General features: G+C 53.7%; 2 protein-coding genes across 7 annotated transcripts in view; one reads left to right on the top strand and one right to left on the bottom strand.

Annotated features, from left to right (window-relative positions):
• The window catches only part of Ltbp3 (latent transforming growth factor beta binding protein 3), a 17,276-nt gene extending 7,997 nt beyond the window's left edge, over positions 1–9,279 (top strand). For 2 of the 4 annotated variants that reach the window (XM_004627238.2, XM_023710814.1), the window contains exons 12-28: positions 1,556–1,681; positions 1,770–1,901; positions 2,025–2,153; positions 2,342–2,464; positions 2,661–2,783; positions 4,482–4,604; positions 4,812–4,931; positions 6,467–6,595; positions 6,895–7,062; positions 7,250–7,333; positions 7,526–7,654; positions 7,748–7,885; positions 7,978–8,118; positions 8,244–8,405; positions 8,482–8,562; positions 8,645–8,776; positions 8,901–9,279. In XM_004627238.2, coding sequence (XP_004627295.1) covers positions 1,556–1,681; positions 1,770–1,901; positions 2,025–2,153; positions 2,342–2,464; positions 2,661–2,783; positions 4,482–4,604; positions 4,812–4,931; positions 6,467–6,595; positions 6,895–7,062; positions 7,250–7,333; positions 7,526–7,654; positions 7,748–7,885; positions 7,978–8,118; positions 8,244–8,405; positions 8,482–8,562; positions 8,645–8,776; positions 8,901–9,052 — 2,192 coding nt within the window. In that variant the 3' untranslated portion in view covers positions 9,053–9,279. The remainder of the gene's footprint in view (positions 1–1,555; positions 1,682–1,769; positions 1,902–2,024; positions 2,154–2,341; positions 2,465–2,660; positions 2,784–4,481; positions 4,605–4,811; positions 4,932–6,466; positions 6,596–6,894; positions 7,063–7,249; positions 7,334–7,525; positions 7,655–7,747; positions 7,886–7,977; positions 8,119–8,243; positions 8,406–8,481; positions 8,563–8,644; positions 8,777–8,900) is intronic. The other 2 variants (XM_004627239.2, XM_023710815.1) reach the window with 2 other exon arrangements.
• A 105-nt stretch (positions 9,280–9,384) lies between these two features.
• Scyl1 (SCY1 like pseudokinase 1) lies at positions 9,385–20,912 on the bottom strand. Of its 3 annotated transcripts, none has more exons than XM_023710817.1 (17): positions 20,740–20,912; positions 20,249–20,389; positions 19,700–20,049; positions 19,189–19,279; positions 18,941–19,096; positions 17,318–17,476; positions 15,744–15,851; positions 15,105–15,218; positions 12,793–12,948; positions 12,158–12,346; positions 11,961–12,036; positions 11,547–11,711; positions 11,194–11,336; positions 10,184–10,252; positions 9,895–10,101; positions 9,756–9,816; positions 9,385–9,654 (listed from the first exon to the last, which is right to left on the bottom strand). In XM_023710817.1, exons 1-17 carry the CDS (start codon positions 20,848–20,850, stop codon positions 9,530–9,532), a joined length of 2,421 nt encoding a protein of 806 aa, XP_023566585.1. In that variant the 5' UTR covers positions 20,851–20,912; the 3' UTR covers positions 9,385–9,529. The 3 variants fall into 3 exon arrangements, with proteins under 3 accessions (XP_023566585.1, XP_023566584.1, XP_023566587.1); XM_023710816.1 differs by having other exon boundaries at positions 10,184–10,255; XM_023710819.1 differs by lacking the exon at positions 9,756–9,816 and having other exon boundaries at positions 10,184–10,255.
• Positions 20,913–21,369: the final 457 nt, after the last annotated feature.

Below are 21,369 nucleotides of genomic sequence, written 5' to 3' on the forward strand. Positions count from 1 at the left end.
GATTGAACTCAGATCCTTGCGTTTGCCGGTCAAGCGCTTATCCTACTGAGCCATCTCCCTGGCCCCACCTGAAAAATTTTGCATACTAAATGTCATTTTACTTTCTCAGAGAGTGAAGTGGGTATTGCTTGGCTCATTTTCCAGATGAGAAATCTGAGGCACAGAAAAGCTCAGAGACTTGACCTGGGTCATACAGTTGAGCTAGATCAAGCGAATATCAGTGTGTGCTCTGAAGCACAAGGAAAACACCATGCTGAATGAAACCCTGGGTGTGCTAGGAATGTGGCTGATGAGGTACCTGAGAAGGGAGGTGTTAAAGAGTCCCTTGGACAGCTGCTCCAGGCAAAGAGCAGGAAGCCTGCACAAGCCCCATGGCTGGGTGGCAACAGGTCCAGACCAGATTCAGTACCCTCTGAGTTGCATGGAAGTAGGGATGGGGTGCTCTAGGTAAGAAATGTGAGTTTAGAAGAGATCAAAAAGAGGGAAAAGGAGGAAGCAGGGAGTCCTGAGCTTGAAGTCAGAGAGGGTGAGGAGGGTTCCTGCATCAGACCACCTGTGTACCTCTGTGACACAATTAGTAGTCTGTTGAGTTTGAGGCCAGTCTACACTACAAAGCAAGACCATGTTTCAAAACAAGCGAAAAGAATCCAGCTACAAGCACAAGGGCCTGAGTTCAACCCCTGGTTCCACCAAAAACAAAACAAACAAACAAAAAAGAATCCAGCTAGGTGTATGGTGGCACATACCTATGATCCTAGCATTCAGGAGGCTGAGGAGGATCACCTTTAATTTGAGGCCAGTCTGGGCTACATAGTCAGTTCAAGGCCACCCTGAAGTACACAGAGGGGCCCTGTCTCAAAATAAATACATACATACATACATACATACATACATACATAAATGTATGTTAGGAGTCTGAACTAGTTCCTGCCTGACTTTCCCGTGCCTCAGGGAGGAAGGTAATCCACCATCCTAGAACTGGGGGCCCAGGTCCCTGGGGTAAAGGGTGTTGGGTATCTGGCTAGAGAATATTAGTGTGACAGGCTACAGAATCTTTTTTGTGTGTGCGTGTGGAACCGGGGATTTAACTCAGGTCCTTGCTCTTGCCAGGGAAGCGCCTATTCCACTGAGCCATCTCCCTGGCAGGCTACAGAATCTAAGGTATTGAGAATTGGGTCTTAGAGACCCTTGGATAAAGGTACTGAGGTGACCAGGACCACAGGGAGATATAGCTGTGTTTAGGGTGGCTGAAGTCAGCTTCCTGAAGTGAGTGGGTATAAAAATATCAAGGGTGTTGGTACTGAAGTGTTCAGGATGTCAGGGACCTAGAGTATTATATGGGCCATCTTGGGTCATGACATCGGGATTATTTAAGATAAGGTGTACAAAATACTAGGATTAACATGCAGGTGTACTGGAACCTAAGGTCAGCCTGTGATTTGGCTCAGGGGCTTAGGTGTTCTATCTGTAGACCTGGGGCATCTGGCTGTGCCCTGAGGACATGACAGAAGACAAGTGCCCCTTGTTCAACCCCCTTGGCTGCTGATTCCCCCAGACACTGATGAATGCCGGCTGAATCAGAACATCTGTGGCCACGGAGAGTGCGTCCCAGGCCCCTCCGATTACTCCTGTCACTGTAACCCTGGCTACAGGTCGCATCCACAGCACCGCTACTGTGTGGGTAAGCGCAGGCAAGGCGGGCGCGTGGGTGGCTGGCCGAAAGGCCGGCCGGGCTCAGGACTTGACTTCCCTTGGCCTGTGCTTTCCAGACGTGAATGAGTGTGATGCAGAGCCTTGCGGCCCAGGAAAGGGCACCTGTCTAAACACGGGGGGCTCCTACAACTGTCACTGCCACCGGGGCTACCGCCTTCAAGTGGGCTCCGGGGGACGCTCTTGCGTGGGTGAGCGCCGCCGAGGGAGCAGGAGCAGGGCTAGGCTTCTTGGGTGGGGTGGGCTCGCCTTGCCCGCGCTTCTTGGGTGGGGTGGGTAACCCCTTTTACCCCTTCCACCTTTCTCCCGCTCAGACCTGAACGAGTGTGCCAAGCCCCATGTGTGTGGTGACGGTGGCTTCTGCATTAACTTTCCCGGCCACTACAAGTGCAACTGCTATCCAGGCTACCGGCTCAAAGCCTCCCGACCGCCGGTGTGCGAAGGTGGGGGCCAGCCTAGACCGTAGCGGGGTTCTCGGCTGTCTCTCAGCATTGTATGGGGGCGGGAGCTTTGTGATAGAGCCCAGAGGGCCTTGTGGATTTGTGACAAAGGAGGCCCTGCTGAGGACCATAAGCGCAAAGCTAGCCTCGCTGTCCCCAGACCGGACTTCCTATTTATTTCTTCCGTGCAGACATAGATGAATGCCGGGACCCTAGCTCCTGCCCTGATGGCAAATGCGAGAACAAACCTGGGAGCTTCAAATGCATCCCTTGCCAGCCGGGCTACCGCAGCCAAGGGGGCGGGGCCTGCCGCGGTGAGGGCGGGGCCTCATGGGCGATGGGTGGGGTCTGTGCCCGCTCCGTGGGGCGGGGTCTGGCTCTAGACAGCGGAGCGGACCCTGAAGAATGGGGCCTCCTGGGAGTAGGAGGGCGCCCCCTAACCCCAGGTGGAGGAATTCCACACCCGCAGATCGTGCTGATAGCGTCTGAAGTGGGCCATTTGTATTGCAGACATCAATGAGTGCGCAGAGGGCAGTCCCTGCTCTCCTGGCTGGTGTGAGAACCTTCCGGGTTCCTTTCGCTGCACTTGCGCTCAAGGCTACACGCCTGCACCAGACGGCCGCAGTTGTGTGGGTGAGCACCTAAGGCCACGCGGTCCACATCTGAGCTGCCCTGGCGGGGAATGCACCACCCATTCTGAAATGGTTGGGTGAGAGGCCACTAATTCGCCCCTGCTCTCTGGTGACTCTGCTCAGCAAGGGAAGCCGAGTTTGCAGGGTCTTGGAGGCGAGGCTGAAGCTGCATTTGCAAAACATGTTTTTGTTTTGTTGTTGTTGTTGTTGTTACTTCAACTTGAAGAAAAGCAGATGGATGATCAAGGGCTGGCCAGATAGCTCAGTGGACTAAAGCGCCTGCTTAGGCAGGCCCAGGGACTGGGATTGGATCCCAGGCTTGCTGTGCTGGCCCTGCCCGTGGGGTGCACTGAGACTGCAACTGAGATTGGGTGTGGTGGCACAGGCCTGTAATCCCAGCGCTTGGAAGGCTGAAAACAGGAGGATCACTATAAGTCTGATCTGTGTAGTGAGACCCTGTAGACCTAAATACATCAAAAGAAAACAAAAACGGGGGCTTTAGTAGTGTTTCCTGCACTAATGTTTATATGTATTAAGCCAATTTCCAAGGGTTGCGATTCAGAGAAACTGGGAAACATAAAACAGATTATAGAGACAGAGCTGGAGGCCTGGATGGAGCCAGGGGAAAACACCAGTGGAGTAGGAGGAAACAAGTCTGAGTTGTCTAAAAAGAGCTGTAGGAATTAGCAAAAAAGGATGAGAAGGTAACAGGAAATGGTCAATGGAATGAGAGTACTGGCTTCAGCATAGCCATGAGATATCTGGTGTTAGAGAAATATGAGAACTAATTAATTGCTGAATGAATATCAAGGGAAGGAGAGAAGGGAGTGTACTTCCAGGGGCCTGGTATAGGGACCCGTTGGGAGACACTGCACATTTGGAAGGGGAGATGCTGAGCTCCATGCTGGGCAAGTTGCAGGGTGGTCCCTGTGGGTTGCTCTGCTGGAGATGCCCATAGAGGATGGGAGTCCTAGGCCAGAGCTCTCCACCCTGGACATGAGGCTGTACAGGGTTGAGGTGGGGCTGCTCAACCAGGGATGGGTGAGGGGGCAGATGGAGATAAGGGGGTATGAATGGTGGGAGCAGGGATAGTGGAAATAGGGCACAGGGAGGCCTATAGAATTTCATTTGAGGGGCCGGGGAGATGGCTCAGTGGAATAAGTGCTTCCCTGGCAAGTGCAAGGGCTTGAGTTCAATCCCGGGTTTTGCAAAAAAAAAAAAAAAATCATTTGAGGGGCTGGTGAGATGGCTTAGTGGTCTAAAGCACCTACTTAGAACAAGCTTAGCAAAGCACAGGGACCGCAGTTCAATCCCCCAGCACCTCATGCCAGCCAGCCCCGCCCCCTGGTGGGCTGAGCTGACCACACACACACACACACACACACACACACACACACACACACATAAATAAATAAAATTTTAAAAAAATCATTTGAGAAGCTGGGAAAGCCCAGGCAGTGTGGGGAAAAGACACAGGGAGTGTGCCTGTTGTTTGGTGAGGTGTTTTGCCTCATACCAAGGCCAGGGATGCTCTAAACACCTGTTGGGGCATGGGATGTCACATGGGACTGGGATGTGGGTCTCTCAAGCTCTGCTGACCTCTGTTCAGGTGCTCTAGACCCTGGACAGGAACTCAAGAAGTATCAGAGGCCTGAGGCTGATTCCACCCAGGCCCTCTGACACCTCCTGTGCTCTGCAGATGTGGATGAATGTGAGGCTGGGGACATCTGTAACAATGGCATCTGCACCAACACTCCAGGCTCCTTCCAGTGTCAGTGCCTCTCTGGCTATCATCTGTCAAGGGACCGGAGCCATTGCGAGGGTGAGGTATTCTACAGCCCAGGCACTGGCCTGCCCTTTCCTCCTCCAGAACTCTTGGCCAGATTCAGTCCCCTTCCAGCTCCCAGATGGAGTGTGGGGTGCTGGATTAACCCAGGGCTCTGTGCTACGGGTGGGGATTGGGCAGGCTGAGGCTATGTGTGTTTGGGGTCAGCCTCTGCTTATTCTCCATCTGCTTCTTCCCCCATAGACATTGATGAATGTGACTTTCCTGCGGCCTGCATTGGGGGTGACTGTATCAACACCAATGGCTCCTACCGATGTCTCTGCCCTCAGGGACATCGGCTGGTGGGTGGCAGGAAGTGCCAAGGTATGAATGGTGGCCCGAGAGCTCCTGAGTGGGGAAGCAGGAGGCAGCAATCCCCTAGACACACTATGGACTTTTTTGTTTTTTGCCTTCTCAACCATCCATCCTACACTGGTCCTTCTATTTGTCCACCCAACTAAAAAGGATGACAAGGGCTGGGGATGACAAGGCAAGCGGCATAAATGCCTTCCTGGCAAGCGCAAGGTTCTGAGTTCAATCCTCCAGTACTGCGTGCGCGCACACACACACACACACACACACACACACACACACAAAACACACACAAAACCATCCCTAAAAAGGATGACAGTAATAATGACTTATTACTCACAGGTACCCTGCTCACCTCTTTACAAATCAGTCTAACCCATAGACTTAGCCATACACACATTAATCAACAAGAGGTAACTGAGCACCCAGTGCTGTATTTGCCAGGTTCTGTGCTGTATACTAAGTGTCAGCAGTCACTTGGAGCTGCTGGCAGGAACACAGATGATGTGTAAACTGGTCTCAGGGTTAGGAGTATGGAGTGTCAAGAAAGTCAAGGCTAGTGGTTGATGGGGAGGTGACTACTGAATTGGGACTTAAAGCAGAGAATTTCCCTAGGCAAAGAAAGGGATAAGGTGCTATTTTACCTCCCAAGGAAGAGCTGGAAGCAGCTATGTTTTAGAGACTTGTCACTTTTGTGGCAGGGGTGGAATACGTGTATACTGAAAAGTGTTGGGAGAGCAAACGGAAGGTCTTCATTCGGTTGTTACCAAGAGCACTGAGTTGAGTGTGCACCTACTTCCCCATCCACACTGACTCCAGGGGATTTAGGTTGTGTGTACTTTATTTACTTATATATTTTGGTACTGAGAATCAAACTCAGGATCTTATGCTTGCCAGGCAGAAATGTGCCACTGAGCTGTACCCCCTGGCAGACTGTGTGTATTTAAAATCAAAATGCTGGACTGGCCCTGCTCCCAGGTGTGCTGAGCCAGCCACTGAGTCTGGACAAAGTGGCAAGTCTGTAATCCTAGCACTGGGGAGGCTGAGAACAGGAGGATCACTAGAGTCCAACCTGTGCAGTGAGACCTTGTACAAAATACATAAAAAATAGAATTAAAATGGAAATCCAAGGGCCAGCCTGATAGCTCAGCAGATTAAAGCGCCTGCTTAGGCAGACACAGGGGCCGGGGGTTCAATTCCTGGTCTGCCGTGCTGGCTCGGGCCCCGGGGTGCAGATGAGGCTGGGCATGGTGGTGCTTGCCTGTAATTCCAGTGCTTCGGAGGCTGAAAAACAGAAGATCACTACAAGTTCTATGTAGTGAGACCCTGTAGATCTTGTACTAAATACAGAAAAAAAAAGGGGGGGGGAATCCAGGTTCTAAAGTTGTGCAGGTATCAGGGAAAGAGGGTTAGGGAGATAGCTCAGTAGAATAAGCGCTTCCCTAGCACAAGGGCCTGAGTTCAATCCACCTTGGGGGGGGGGAAGGGGGGAAGCTGTTACATTCAGGGAAAGAGGGGCTGGCCCTCATCAGGGCCACTCCCTGCAGACATAGATGAATGCAGCCAGGACCCCAGCCTGTGCCTGCCCCATGGGGCCTGTGAGAACCTGCAGGGCTCCTACATTTGTGTCTGTGATGAGGGCTTCACACCCACCCAGGACCAGCATGGCTGTGAGGGTGAGTGTCTCCCCAGCTCCCTCCTCAGACTACACAATCCCTTAGTAGAAGCTCTTTTCCAGAAGTGTCTCCAGTCCCACCCTCTTGAATTTGTAGAACAAAAACTATACCTTTTGCCTGGGGGGAATCTGGTGGGGCCAGACCTCTAAATGTCCTGATCACCACCTGAGGGAACCTATCTTTCACGAGGCACTCAGGGGAGATGGAAAGTGGGGGCCAGCATGACTTAGTGGATGGACAGGTGAGATGGAGTGGGAGGACAGTCTGTGTGTTTGACCCTGAGCTGCCTCCCTCCTCAGAGGCAGAGCAGCCTCATCACAAGAAGGAGTGTTACCTTAACTTTGATGACACGGTGTTCTGCGACAGTGTACTGGCCACTAACGTCACCCAGCAAGAATGCTGCTGCTCACTGGGGGCCGGCTGGGGAGACCACTGCGAAATCTACCCATGTCCAGTCTACAGCTCAGGTCAGGCACCCTGGCTGGCCCCTTCTCAGAGCCTCACTCTGTTGGTTTATCTGGAAACCAACTGGGAGAAATGCTCCCTCCATGGGTACCTGGGAAATGTGGAGAATACTGCTCTGCCTTCCATGGCCTGTAGGCCACACTCAGCCCTGCCTGCTTCCCTCCCCTCGGCCCCTCTCTCTCCCTGTAGCTGAGTTTCACAGCCTCTGCCCTGATGGAAAAGGCTACACGCAGGACAACAACATTGTAAACTATGGCATCCCCGCCCACCGTGGTAAGTCCTGCCATGGCCACAGCCGCTGCCCCTACCCTTTTGTTGCCCTGGCCCTGGCAGCCTTGCTTCCTCACTTTGCTCCTGGCACTGGCCAGGGTTTGTTTTGCTCTCCGGGTGAGCCCTGCCCACGCCTCCCGACTCTAGCGGTTGAGGAGGTAGAGGCGGCGCGGTACCCACAGCTGTCACCCACAGACATCGACGAGTGCATGTTGTTCGGGGCGGAAATCTGCAAGGAGGGCAAGTGTGTGAACACGCAACCTGGATACGAATGCTACTGCAAGCAGGGGTTCTACTACGACGGGAACCTGCTGGAGTGCGTGGGTGAGCTGCCCGGTGTAGGTAGCGGGGGAGGTGGGTCGAGTCCCAAGCCCAAGTCCCGCGGCCAGCCACAGCCACGCGTGCTTCTCCCCGCAGATGTGGATGAGTGTCTAGACGAGTCCAACTGCAGGAATGGCGTGTGCGAGAACACGCGCGGAGGCTACCGCTGCGCCTGCACCCCGCCCGCCGAGTACAGCCCCTCGCAGCGCCAGTGTTTGAGCCCCGAGGAGATGGGTGAGGCCCGGGCCGGGCAGCTGGGGGCAGGGAAGGCCGCAGGCCCGGCCGAGCTGTGACTGCCACCCCCACCCGCCCCTCGCTGCCCGTAGACGTGGATGAGTGCCAGGACCCGGCAGCCTGCCGCCCTGGCCGCTGCGTCAACCTGCCGGGCTCCTACCGCTGCGAGTGTCGCCCGCCCTGGGTGCCCGGGCCCACCGGCCGCGACTGCCAGCTCCCCGAGAGCCCGGCCGGTGAGGGCGACTCCAGGATTCTGTCGGGCGGGCGAAGCCCCGGGTCTGCGGCCGCCACACGGGTGAGGAGCGCAGTGGTAGCTCCCCGCAGCGGGTCCCTCTCTCACGCTGGGCCTCCTTCGCAGAGCGGGCCCCAGAGAGGCGCGACGTGTGCTGGAGCCGGCGCGGGGAGGACGGCATGTGCGCGGGGCCCCTGGCCGGGCCTGCACTCACCTTCGACGACTGCTGCTGCCGCCAGGGCCGCGGTTGGGGCGCACAGTGCCGCCCATGCCCCCTGCATGGCGCTGGTGAGCACGGCAGGGGCCAGGGTGGGGTGATGGGTGGGGGCACACCGAGATCACTGGCCTTCCTGTCCCCTCCTAGGATCCCAGTGTCCGACATCTCAAAGTGAGAGCAATTCGTTTTGGGATGCTAGCCCCCTGCTGCTAGGAAAACCCCCAAAAGGTGAGTACAGCTGGGGTAGGGGGGTCTGGCTATCCCTCAGTGGGGGTGATTTTGACGCCCGTCATCCCTCTGGCCACCACAGATGAAGACAGCTCGGAGGAGGATTCTGATGAGTGCCGCTGCGTGAGTGGCCGGTGTGTCCCACGGCCTGGCGGTGCCGTGTGCGAGTGTCCTGGTGGCTTCCAGCTGGATGCCTCCCGCTCCCGCTGTGTGGGTGAGCCAGACTGCAGGAGCAGAGCGCTGGGGCTGGCAGGGTGTGGGAGTGAAGTTGGGGCAAGTTGCAGTCCCTATCGGGGACTGGACGCTAAGCGAAGTCCTTGCTGTCACCTCTCTCGCAGACATCGATGAATGCCGAGAACTGAACCAGCGCGGGCTGCTGTGCAAGAGCGAGCGCTGCGTGAACACCAGCGGTTCCTTCCGCTGTGTCTGCAAGGCTGGCTTTGCTCGCAGCCGCCCACATGGAACATGTGTGCCTCAGCGCCGCCGCTGAGCAGCTCCACTGACACCCAGGACAAACTTGGTCTCTTGTGCCTGCCTCAACTCAGGATTCGGACCTAGGGACCCTCCAGGGCCTGCAGACCCTTTTCTGCACTGCGAGGCCCAAGGGTGCCCCTACAGGCCTCAATTCATAGTTGAATATTGGGCTTGTGGGGCACTGTCAGCCTTCCTGAGGACGAGTGCTAGAAACTGATGAATCAGATTGTGCCTCGATTTACTCTTCGCTTTCAAAACAAATTGATGTTCACATCTGTGGATGGCCAGGACTGTGCAGGGCAGTACCAAAACCCAGCCATCTTGGAGGGGCTAGATTGAGCCCATGACCAGGGGTGTGAAATAGAATTTATTGTGGCTGTGATTATGTACACATGAGATGTGCCTGGCAGGTCAGCCAGGTTCACACATGGTTTGTACAATAAATACATCGGCTGGGCCTGCTTTCCTCACTGGAACGGCCCACCCTAAGGGTTCAGTCCAGCTTCCGAGCTCCCAACTTCATGGGGCCCTTTGCTGCCTTCTTCTCTGCGCGCTTGGCTTCCATCTCCCGCCTCCGTTCTTCACGCTTTTTCCTGGCCACCTCAGCCTTGGCTTGTCCTGGGGAAGGGAAAGGAAGGCAGGCTGAGGGCTGACCTGTCCAGGTATCAGCTCTCCAGCCCTCCTGCCTGGGCTGCCAGACCTCTGGGGGAAGCACTTACGGCTCTCAGTCTCTAGGCCCTCCCAGTTGTCCTCACCCCATGAGTCTGTATCTGGCTTGGGCTGAAAAAAGAAGTATTGGCTGCAGTGGGCGCTGACAGCTGATGTCTACCCCAGTCCACACCTTCACTTACTCCATACCTGGGTACTGGAACGCACAGATAGGGCAGCAAAGGGATCACCCTTATCACTGGGCTCTGGGCCACCCCAGTTATACTCGCTGGCCAACCTTGTGCCTTCAGGGGTTGGCTCTGGAGGGTTAGACTCTTGCCAGCCCTGCTCCCAGGAGCCCTCAGCTTCCCAGCTGCTCCAGTCTGACTCTGGAGATTTGCGGTCTGGGTGGCTGACCTGCAGAATAGTATGTGCTGAAGAGAAGGGGGCAAGGGGATCCTATCCTGACACACAGAACATCCTGCCACATCCGGCTCACCTGCCCAGCTTGGCTAGCCTGGTCCCTCAAATTCCAGTCATGCTGCTGAACCAACACAGACTCGGCCTCCTGCTGCAGTGAAAAGGACGAGATGTGACCAGTAACACTCCCAACTCCCAAAAGGTAAACTGGCTCCAGCTCTTTCCTGATTATGGGCTCCACCCTGTGGTCTCTGTGTGAGATACTAGAAATTTAACTCAGGACCTTTACACAGAACTACACCCCAATCTTTCTTTTTATTTTTTAAAAATGCATTTAGTACATGGTCTCACTACACATATTGTATTCATAGTGATCCTCCTGTCCTCAGGACAGCCTCCCAAGCGCTGGGATTACAGGCACACACCACCATGCCCAGTCTTAATGAATTATTTTTAGTGACTCCCAAGGTCTCAGTCACTAAGTAGTCCAGGATAGGCTTGAATTTGTGATCCTCATCTCAGCCTTTCAAAGTGCTGGGACTACAGGCATGTACCACCAAAGTATAGTCTACCTTCTCATTTGCTTCCCTATCAAGAGGATACACTGACCCTTCCCTGCCATCACCCATCCTTAAGGCTAGGGATCAGGTCTTGATGCTTCATGGCCTTCCCCTCAATTCTGCATCCAGAGACTGCTGTAAGCCATTGGGGAAACCCACCCAGACCATGGTGATACTCTTCAGGGCAGCCCACCTCATCCCCCAGTCATCCACCATGGCCACCTAGACCCGATCTGGTTCTAGGCTTTGGGTGCCTCTTCTTGCTGACCTAGAACTGGGCAGGCACTGATACAGGTAGATTAAGGATAGGACTTGGAGAAGAGTGACAACAAGTCCAAGGCCTGTTCAACCTCTGGTTGCCCTCTTTCCCATTCTGCTCTGGGATCCCTGGAGTTGAATAGGAGCTCAGCAGCTGGCCCTGACCCACAGGGCCAACTTGCAGGAGCACCATGCAGATGAGGGTAGACCTGAATAGGGAGCCCCATGTATGTATGCCCTGGGGTCCCCTGGGGAAGCATTAGCCACTTACCTCCAAGCTGCCCCAGTCTTCATCATCCCATTTGTCAGCAGTGCTGCTGTCCTCTGCTTCACCTTTGTCTTCCTGTTGTGTCTCCCAATGGCTTGAGGTTGTAGGGGTAGCAGGGACAGGGGTGGGGGCCAGGGAAGGATGTCCTGGGAACAGAAGTCCCTGAGCTCTCAGGGAGGTCTTTGGACAGGGAATAGGGTGAGGGAGGAGCACAATGGAAACCCACAAGGGGACAAGATACCAGTCATCCCCTAGGTCCCCTTCACCATTCTAGGGGAAGCCAAACAACAGCAGCCCCTACAGACTGGAACCTCCTGGCCCCTCAGTCACTATGGCAGCTATCCTGGAACACCTACCCTCAGGCGTAGGTCTCTGGGGCACACTGGTCTCAGGAGGTGGGGCCACAGGGTTTGCACGGATCAGCTTGGAGGTGAGTGAGGAGACTCCAGTCACAGCCCAGCCTGCCCAGCTGGCAGCAGCTCCTCCCATCCCAGGGCTAGAGGCCGCATGAACATCTTTTTCTGGGTAGTGTGGGACAAAGAGGCAAGTATGGGTACCTCAGGGTCAGCAGGGAGGGGAAAGGAAGGCAAGTGACCTGCAGCTGTCCCCTCTTCTCCAGGCCTGGCTTCTCCCATCTATGAAGTAGAGGAGGGAGTCAGCCCTGCTTACCAGGGTTTTCCCAGGTCTCAGACACACCAATGGGATAGGACAAGCTAGATGAGTGTTGAGGACATGGCAGGGGAAAAGGAGTACAACTGTGGGACACTCACCTACTTCTGCCAGCTGGGTGGGATCCTCTGAGACAGACTCCAGTTTGGACAAGAAGCTTCGAATGGCTTTGAAGGCCTTGGAGTAGCAAGGAGTGAAGCTGGGGAATCCTAGGTCTCTGAGAGCCTGCCAGGATGGCCAGGCCCCCACCCCCACCCCCAAGTCCCAGCCCCAAGGTCCAGAGCCAACTATGCCTCACCTGCTCTCGCACAGATTTTTCAGGATCGACAGTGAGGCTACAGAGCACAGGCAGGATCTTGTGGGCACAGTCACTCAGTGAGTAGAGGTTGTGGGTGGCAGCGAAGCCCAGGACACCCGCAACGCGGGATGGGGCAAATGGGTCTTTTGTAGCCCGGCTGAAGGCAGAGGTGAGGACCCTGTGTCTGGTCTGGTAGGACAGAAGAAAGGACTTCTAAGTGCTGGGTTAACATGGGGGCCCAGAGCCATCAGGTCTTCCCAGATCAGGAAATTTAGCATCACTAACAATCTACATGGGAAGAATTTACCTAAAACTTGACCTGGCAGCCTCCTCCTGATCCCTTGGCTCTAGGCTGCCTCAGGGAAATGCCTCTGAGCAGCAGCTACCCAGGGATGGGCACTGCCTCTTTCCTCTCTGCCATTAACTGTCCAGGCATGTGTCTGTTACAGACACTGGCTGAGGAGATGAGCACACAGGCCCAGATTCAGATCCAGGCCTGCCTTCTACAGGCTGTGTGGACTTGAGACAACCCACTCCAGCTCTGGGAGTCCAACACTGGAACCAATAGTGCTCAGGGCTTAGATGTCAGGAGATGAGGGCCCAGCACACAGGCATCCTGGCCCAGGGATACTCACGCTGGCACTGAGGTAGGAGCCAATTTTGCCCAGGCAGACTGTGGTGTTGCAGCGGATTGGGCCCTGTTCATCCTTGGCCTGCAGTCGTGCAAAGTGCTTCATCAGCTCCACATTGAGGTTGGTCTCATTCAGCTTTGGGGCCAGGAGCAGCATGGACTTTGGGGTGAAGAGGACAGTAGAGATTACAGGCCAGGCCAAGGATGGCTTCCTGGGAGAGTACACTGGCCACAAAGGTGGCTGTTGGCTCTGAGCAGACCTGCCAAAGGCTCAAAGCCAGCAGCATGTTAAGAAAGGAGGTCCCCCATTTCTGTCTCCCTTTACAGCAAGGCCTTGGAAGTCTGTCTTGTATGCTTGTCTCCCATTTCTCTCCTTTGCCTTCTGCTGTCTCCATACCACTCAGATTTTCACTCACTTCCGAGCTGGCTTCCATGACTTCCATGTTGCTAAGGTCAATGATCAATTCTCTGTCTTCATGAAACCTGATCCCTCAGCAGTTTTAATACCCCTGAGTTCTCCCTCCAACACACAATTTTTGTCTCTGGTCTTTCAGGACACAAACGCTTCTGGGCCTCCACCTCTTTCAATGGCTGCTGCTTTTACTGCAATCTTAATGTTCAGACATCCCAAGAGAATCCTTTGGCCTATTTATATTTAATGCTCTTGGCTTAGACTTCCCATTTCATGGCCTTAATATGCTCCCTTTTTAGATGACAGACTACATTTGTGCACCCCTAGCCCAGGCTTCGCCCCTACACTCCCTATGTGCATAACCTGTGACTAGATGGACGTTTCCACCCAGCTGTCAAGCAGACCAAACCCAGCTCCCTGTTAACCTGGTCCTTAGCAGACCATGTCTCCACTCTGGACTCACTTCCAAAGAATGCCTCCAGGTCCCTGCCACATCCCACTGTTACCCCTGGACTCCACCTCTCAACCACTCCCCTTCAGCCAGGCTAAATCCTTTGTTGCTACTTTTATAGTCCTTCCAGGCACAAGGCCTTTGTACCTGGTATTCCTTCTACAGGACATATGTTTCCTTCTGTTCTGTAGATCAGTCCTTCCTCCCCTTTCCTTAAAGGCTCTCCTCAGTAAAGTGGTCCTTTTTTTTTTTCCCCCTTAAATTAATACAGGGTTTCACTGTGTAATACAGGCTGGTGGAACTCACAGGGATACTGTTGCCTCAGCCTCCCAGGTACTAAGATTACAGATAGCTGGGCTGGTGAGATGGCTCAGTGGTCTAAAGCACCTACTTAGAACAAGCTAAGCTAAGCAAAACACAGGGACAGGGGTTCAATCCTCCAGCACCACATGCCAGCCCGCCCCGCCCCCTGGTGGGCTGAGCTGGCCACACACACACACACACACACACACACACACAAAATTAAAAAATAAATAAATAAAATCTTTTTTTAAAAAAAAGCACAAGGACCGCAGTTCAATCCCCCAGCACCACATGCCAGCCAGCCCCGCCCCCTGGTGGGCTAAACTGGCCACACACACACACACACAAATTAAATTAAGATTACAGATAGCATGTGCCACCACACATAGCAAAGTGGTCCCATTTTTAAAACTGCAAATCGGGCCTGGGAGATGGCTCAGTAGAATAAGTGCTTGCCTGGCAAGCGCAAGGTCTGAGTTCAATTTCCAGTTCCACCAAAAAAATAAATAATAAATAAAACTGCAGTCAGGTCAGGGACATAGCTCAGTAGAATAAGCATTTGCCTGGCAAGATGGCTCAGTAGAATAAGCGCTTTCCTGGCAAGCGCAAGGGCCTGAGTTCAATCCCCAGTTCCGCCAAAAAAAAAACAAAACCCAAAACAACAACAAAAAGAAACTGCAAACCCTCTTCTGTACACTGCCTTTTACTTCCTTTTCTGTGGTTTTTTGAGACAGGGTCCTACTATGCACTTCAGGTGGACCTTGAACTCACTGTGTAACCCAGACTGGCCTCAAAAACTTCCTAACATAATACATATTTCCTAATTTTGTTTACTGTCTTCTAGGCTTATTGCCTTCCTTCCTTACAGGTAAGAGAGTTGGACACACTGCATCCTAGCCAGAGCACAAGCTAGGCCCAGACATGCTCAGGCAGTGTCCACTGAAGGGACTATAGGCCGTGACTATCCTGTACTTCTGCTGGCAAGAGCCAAACCCACGGCCTAGATCATACAAGCTTATAGCATAGACTGTGCCTGTCCTTCCACAACCTGTGGAGACCCACAGAACTGAAACCAAGGCCTCTGTGTACTCAGCAAGCTCTCTGGAAAACCAGATGTGTTCACTGAACCATTCTAGCTAGCCACACCTACCTTGACTGTCTGCTCCCGGATGGCAGGGTTGGTGTCCAGGAAGCCATGCACGACGTGAGGAAAGATCTGGGTGTTGACTGTTGGTTCATCAAGGTATTGGATAAACTGCTCCATCTGTAACCCGGGATAAGGCATGAAAACATAGCTAGCCCCTTCTCCCTACACAGCAGCTTGGGTCACTCGATTTGGTTTTTCCATCAGTCTCCCAAGTGCTGCCCATATGCTTAGTCTCAGGAAGCCTGGTGTCCTTGGCAACTGGAGTGGAACTGGTACCTGTGTGACATTGGTTCTTCATGGTTCATAGGAGTCTCCCTCCCTAGATCTCATCAATCCTGTCTAATGCTGGCCTGGGATTGGAAGATGGGACTGTATCCCCACTCTGGAGGGCTACAGTGACTGAGCCAGGGGATGGGGGGCCTCTGCATCCCATCCCAGACTGAGCCCTGCAACCTGGGCATCCCCAGAGCTGCCAATAAGCCCAGCCTCCCTCTCCCCTCACCAGTGTCTATGTTCAAGAAAGGGGCTCTGTAGCACTTGGACAGCCACCTGCCTGGGGCTGGAGGTAAAGCAGGCACCTCCCCAGAAGCCAGGCAGGGTCTAGGAGAGAGGACCAGGGTAGATTCTGCCCAAGGCTCCCACCTGCTGCAGGAGGCGGATGCGCATTGCTCGGTCAGTGGACGAGAACATCTTGACCACCACCGGGATGATCTTCTGTTGATACTCCTCAGCACTGAGGAACTTGCCCACCTGACAGACAGAGCAGGAAAGGGGGTTCAGCTATATCCACAAGAATGGGACAAATGAGGCTTGCTTCACCTGCTGACTCCCTGATGGTTTCCCAAGGTGGAAATGTGGTGGGGTGACATTGGAATATATGAGGTCTCAGCAGCAACTCTGAGGGGCCATACTCTGTCTCAGTTAGTCATGCTCTTAGCCTTTTGGGGAAAAGTTCTCTTTGAGGAGGCTGATCAAAACTCTATACTCTTCCTTATAAACAGATACTCTGAGAGGAAAGGGATGAAAAAATAGTTAAGATGTATTTTGTACATGTACCAATTCCCTACAATGAATGTAACCATTATACACTACAAACATGTACTAATAAAATATATGTATGAAAAAACACCTACGAAGAGCCATGGGTGGTGTTATATGCCTGTAATCCCAGCACTCAAAGGCTGAAGGAGGACTGCCTCAAGTTCTGTTTTTTTTACGGTACCGGCGATGCAATGCAGGACAAAATTCTTTTTTTTTTTTTTTTTTTTTTTTGGTGGTGGTACCAGGGATCAAACTCAACACCTTGAGCTTGCCAGGCAAGCACTTATTCCACTGAGCTATCTCCCCAGCCCCTGCCTCAAGTTCAAGGCCAGACCAGGCTACACAGTTAGTTGAAGGCCAGCCTAAACTATAAAGCAGGGGCTGGGGAGATGGCTCAGTGGAATAAGTGCTTCCCTGGCAAGCACAAGGGCCTCAGTTCAATCCCCGGTTCCGCAAAATAAATAAATAAACTGTAAAGCAAGATCATGACTCAAAAAACAAAAACAAAGGAAAAAAAGAAAAAGAAAGAACCAATGAAACAAAATAACATATACACAGAAAAAACATGCAAATGGACACAACATGCAGACTTAATTTTGCCGAAAATTTCTGCGAGTTCCAATTATAGGATTTAATGGCTATCTCCTCCCCCTTCAACAAGTGCCTTTAGAGCAAAGGGTCTCCTGGGATAGGGAGAGTGGGAAAAAACAGGTGCCTACAACAGGGTGGGCTGGGGTCTAAGGAAGGGGTAAGGTCCAGTCCCCTGAAGTCAGGAAGTTGAATGCTGAAAGGAGAGCAAGGTCAGAAAAATGGGGTGGTGGTGAGCACACACTGTCCTCTGGGCCCTGGGAACCAGGGCGTATGGGTCTGACTAGGGGAGCCATCTTGGAGATACGATGAAGTCAGTGGCTCTGAACCAAGGAAATGGAAGACAAAGGAATCTGGAAGCACAAGGTTTCTCCCCAAGAACAAGACCAGCTTGCCAAGCCATCAGGAAGCTCTTCCTCACATGGGCATGGAGCTGCTCTTCCCTGCTGCCCAACCTTGGATGCTCAGTAGGCCTGTCCCTCTCAGACTTCTCTTTGGCAGTTTGGATGCACCCTATGAGCTCTTTGGGCTCTATGAGGCACCATGCCCTCCAGATCCCCCATCACGGGGCTCTTGGCTGTACTGACCTTGAAGAGGGGTGTGAGGACCACAGCTCCAGCATTGCCAAACTCAAAAGCTGTCAGCAGCTGAGGCAGCACTTTGTGTCGGCAGAAATCCTCAGGGAATGAGTCCAGGCTCTTGCTCAGCTCTTGGAAGAACTTTTGCTTTTCAACTGCCTCTTTGATCTGGTGGAGTGAAGACAGGGCCCAGGGAGGAAATCAGCAGGTTACACACACCCCCAGCTACATATGAGGACCAAGGACATGTTGGCCTGAAAAAGCAGGAGCAGAGCTGTGGCCTCTGAAATGCCCACTCCAGGTTCAGAACCCAGCTCTCTCACTTACTTGCTGTGTGACCTTGGGCAAGGGACTCCATCCATAAAATGGGACACTAACTCTGACTTTTCATGGCTGTTCAAAGGATTCAACCAGAAGGTGCACATGAAAGCTTCCAGCACAGGTCTGACACAGGAGCAGCTTGTCAGTTAGTGATTGTCCTTATATCTGTCACAACTGAGCTGCTACTAGGAGTGACAGTAGATCAGATTCTACTGCACCTCTACTGTGCACAGCAACCCCCTAGATGAGACAACTGAGGCTCAACAAAGTAAGGGTCTTATTTGGCTCTCCTGCCTAGCTGGACTGAGTACAGCCCCGAACCCTATGTGAGAACTCCACATAACAAGATTTTTGTTGGGGGCTGGGGAGATGGCTCAGTAGAATAAGCACTTGCCTGGCAAGCGCAAGGGCCTGAGTTCAATCCCTGGTTCTAAAAAAAAAAAAAAAAAAAGATTTTCATTGGGCTGGGAGGTAGCAGGGTTTAGGGCTTCCAACAGTTTCTCCTTTAAGGTGTAGCTCAGGTTCATCCTCCAAGGTCCCTTCCGTAACTAAGCCACAATAAAAAAGTATCGGGGGAAAAAAAAAAGTATCAGGGAATTGAGTACATAGTTAGCATGTATAGACACACTGTTCTCATCATTCCCTAAACAACACAATGTAACTATTTACATAGCAGTTACTTGTGTCAGGGATTATAAAGCTCCTATAAACAGTTTCAATACAGTAGGATGTGCACAGGTTATGCCCAAACACATCACCATTTCACATAAGGGACTTACACACCTGCATTTTTGGTATGCTCACGGGTCCTAGCAAGACTTCCCCCAAAGACATCCTTTAAAGTCACTGACCTCTTCCCCATACTCCTTTGGCAGTACTGAGGATGGAACTCAGGGCCTTATTCATGCAAGGCAAGCACTCTACCACTGAACTACATTCCCCAGCCCCGATGCTCCTTTAAACTAAACAGTTTTGTTTTGGTTTTTTTGTTTGTTTGTTTGTCTGTTTGTTTTTCAGAACCAGGGATTGAACTCAGGCCCTTGCTCTTGCCAGGGAAGCGCTTATTTATTGAGCCAACTCCCCAACCCCGAAGTAAACAGTATTATTAGGGCTAAGCTTCACCCAAGGAAAGTCACACAGCAAATTAAGTATTGGAGCCAGGATATTGTACTGAAAGGTGCAAAAATCATAGTCCAGGCTTGTGGTCAGAGAGTCCAATTATGAGAGAGCCAAAAAGGTGTGGTAGGGGACAGAGGCAAGTAAAGCGGGGCTGAAGCTGGAGGTAGAGATGGGGTTTGAGGGAAGGCTCACCTGAATCTCTTCTAGAAAGAGGTTCGTCTCCACAAAGCGGTTGTTCATGAAGCTGCCAGGTGCCTGGCAGTTCTGCAGAAAGCGGGCCGGGTTGGGACGCACCTTGGGATTGGCTCCCACCAGCTCGCAATAATGGGGAACCAGTGATTTGGGGATCTGTGGAGGGAGCCTCATTGTCAGGTGAAGGCGAAGGCTGGCAGGGGCAAAGGGGCTGGGCCAAGGAAAATGGCTAGGGGTTGGATGCTCACCTTCCCAGTGCTGCGCAGGGCAGCTGCCCGAGGTAGAGGCCCATTGAAGACTTCCCAGATGAGGCAGCCCAGGCGCCACATGTCTGCTGACCTGTGGCAGTGACCCAGAGCCACTCAGGGCCCCACTGTCCCCCAATGCAGGCCACTAACCCTCCTTGGGCACCAGCCCTGGCCATGTCCCTCAGTTGATCCATCAACCCCAAGCAGAAATGGGTTTCATTAGATCAATTTAATGGATAAAGTGTCTGAGACTCAGAGAAGCAAGGATATCTGCTCCAGGTCACATAGCTTTCAAGTTCTGAACCACCCAATGACTAAGTCTGCATTGTTCTGCCCAGCCTACCACACTGAGGACCCTATAAGCAGAGGGATGGGCCCCATTCTTGGGACTCTTATTCCCTCCCCAGGCAGGCATCAAGGACAGGGGAGTGGCAGCTAGTCTAGGGGTTCCCAAGGCTCCAGGGGCCTCCAGAAAAGAGGAGATTGAGGCATGCTGCCCACAGTCACCCACCACTTCTCTCTGAGTACTCTGCCACTGCTGTCAGCCAACTCCGGGGGGTCATACTGTTCAAGCTCTGGGATCCCCTTCCTGGGGGGTCCCCCATCATTGCCCTGGGCTGAGTACATGTAGTCCAAGCCCCCAAGTTTCCACTCGCCAGCTCGGTCCACAAACACAGCGGCCATGCAGACATTGTTGTGAATGAGGCCACAGTCATTGACCAGGAAGCTCAGGGCTTTCACTACTTGGTGGAGCCCCCAGGACAGCTCCTGTTCCTTCAAGCCACCAGCTTCTGCTCGAGCCTTGAGGTACATTCCCAGCGGGGTCACAGCCTCTGTCACTATGTGGAGGCACTTTTCTGTCTGCGAAGGAGATAGCAATATCAGGGTAGGCTGGGGGGCTGGTGAGAGATATGATGAAGAAAGAGGCAATGGAAAAGCAGAAACCATATCTAGGGATGCTGAAGCCCAACGGGTGGAAACCAAGGGACAGGCAGAGAGAAAACAGGAATAGGAGGCCAGGAGATGAGGGGCAGAGATGGGCAGACAGGCCAGCAGGTACCTCCAGCCCATCGATGTAGGCCAGGATGTTGGGGTGCCGGAGAGTTTTAAGGCGCTTGAAGGCAGCTTTGGCCACTTGGGTCTGTTCCTCAGCGCCAGGCTTCACATCGTACACAAAGATGGACACTGGGCTGCCCGTGGCCTGGAGGAGGACAGCACGGTCTAAAGGGCAGGGGCCAGGCTGCCCAGTGCGCCGGGCCTGGTCCCACGAGCTCCGCGGCGGTCTGCACAGCAGGAGGAGGGGACCAGCCAGGTCTCTCCCTGGGCCAGCCTTTAGTGGCCAGCCTGGGCCAGACCCACGTGACCATCGCTCGTCGGCCAGTCTGTCCTTCAGTCCTTCCGCCCGCCACGTCGGCACCGCCGGGTCCCTCCGCGACCACCCAACCCAAGCCTCCTCCGCCACGTCAGGCCCAGAGCTACGCGGCGCGGCCGGATGCGCCGACTAGGCGAGGCCGAGGTCGGCTGCGGCCTGTGGAGCAGGTTTGCACTCACCTTCTTGCGGCCGCGGTGCAGGACCCAGGGCCCGGGCGGGCTGCCTTCGGGAGGTTCCTGACTGAGCTCGAATGGGAAGTCGCGGACCGGGTCCCGGGCAAAGAACCACATTGTACCCGCCGCAGCCGGGGTACCTCCACTCCGGGTCCGCCGGCCGCCCGAGCCCGGGCCGGGGCGGGGCCTAGGCAGGGGCGGGGCCTTGGGGCGGGACTCGGGTCGGAAGCGGACGGGACCTGAAGGGCGGGGCTGGAGCCAGGGTAGAGCCTGGGTATCCGGACTCGGCCCTTTGGGGGCGGGGCTTGGGCGGGGCTTGGGCGGGGCCATCGTCCGGGGTGGGACCGCAAGCTGATGGTTTCCTGGTCAACCTCGGTTGCCTCGGCGGGTCAGCCCTGGCAGTTCACCCAAACTCTCTCACCCTCTCAATTGCTCTGTATAAAGCGGAGATGGTAATAGAGCCCACCTTCCAGCATTATTGTAAGGATAAGAGCTTGAGACTAAGAAACTGAGGCAAGGAAGAAAGATAGGCGGACGTCAGAAAAGGGAGCCGGGGACAACAGGAAGCATTGAGGTCAAAACCTGTGGAGGATGTTGGCGCCGAGTCAGAAGCCTCCTCATTAGCTAGAGAGCGGC

Source organism: Octodon degus, unplaced genomic scaffold (genome assembly GCF_000260255.1).
Source record: "Octodon degus isolate 3935 unplaced genomic scaffold, OctDeg1.0 scaffold00018, whole genome shotgun sequence".
Taxonomy (NCBI): domain Eukaryota; kingdom Metazoa; phylum Chordata; class Mammalia; order Rodentia; family Octodontidae; genus Octodon; species Octodon degus.

Coding starts and splice junctions, on each gene's coding strand:
- Scyl1 (XM_023710816.1), bottom strand. CDS start 20,850: ATGTGGTTCTTTGCCCGGGACCCGGTCCGCGACTTCCCATTCGAGCTC. Junction 15,852..17,317: donor TCCTCACACCCCTCTTCAAG/GTCAGTACAGCC, acceptor TCTGTCTGTCAG/GTGGGCAAGTTCCTCAGTGC. Junction 12,037..12,157: donor AAAAATCTGTGCGAGAGCAG/GTGAGGCATAGT, acceptor TGCTACTCCAAG/GCCTTCAAAGCCATTCGAAG.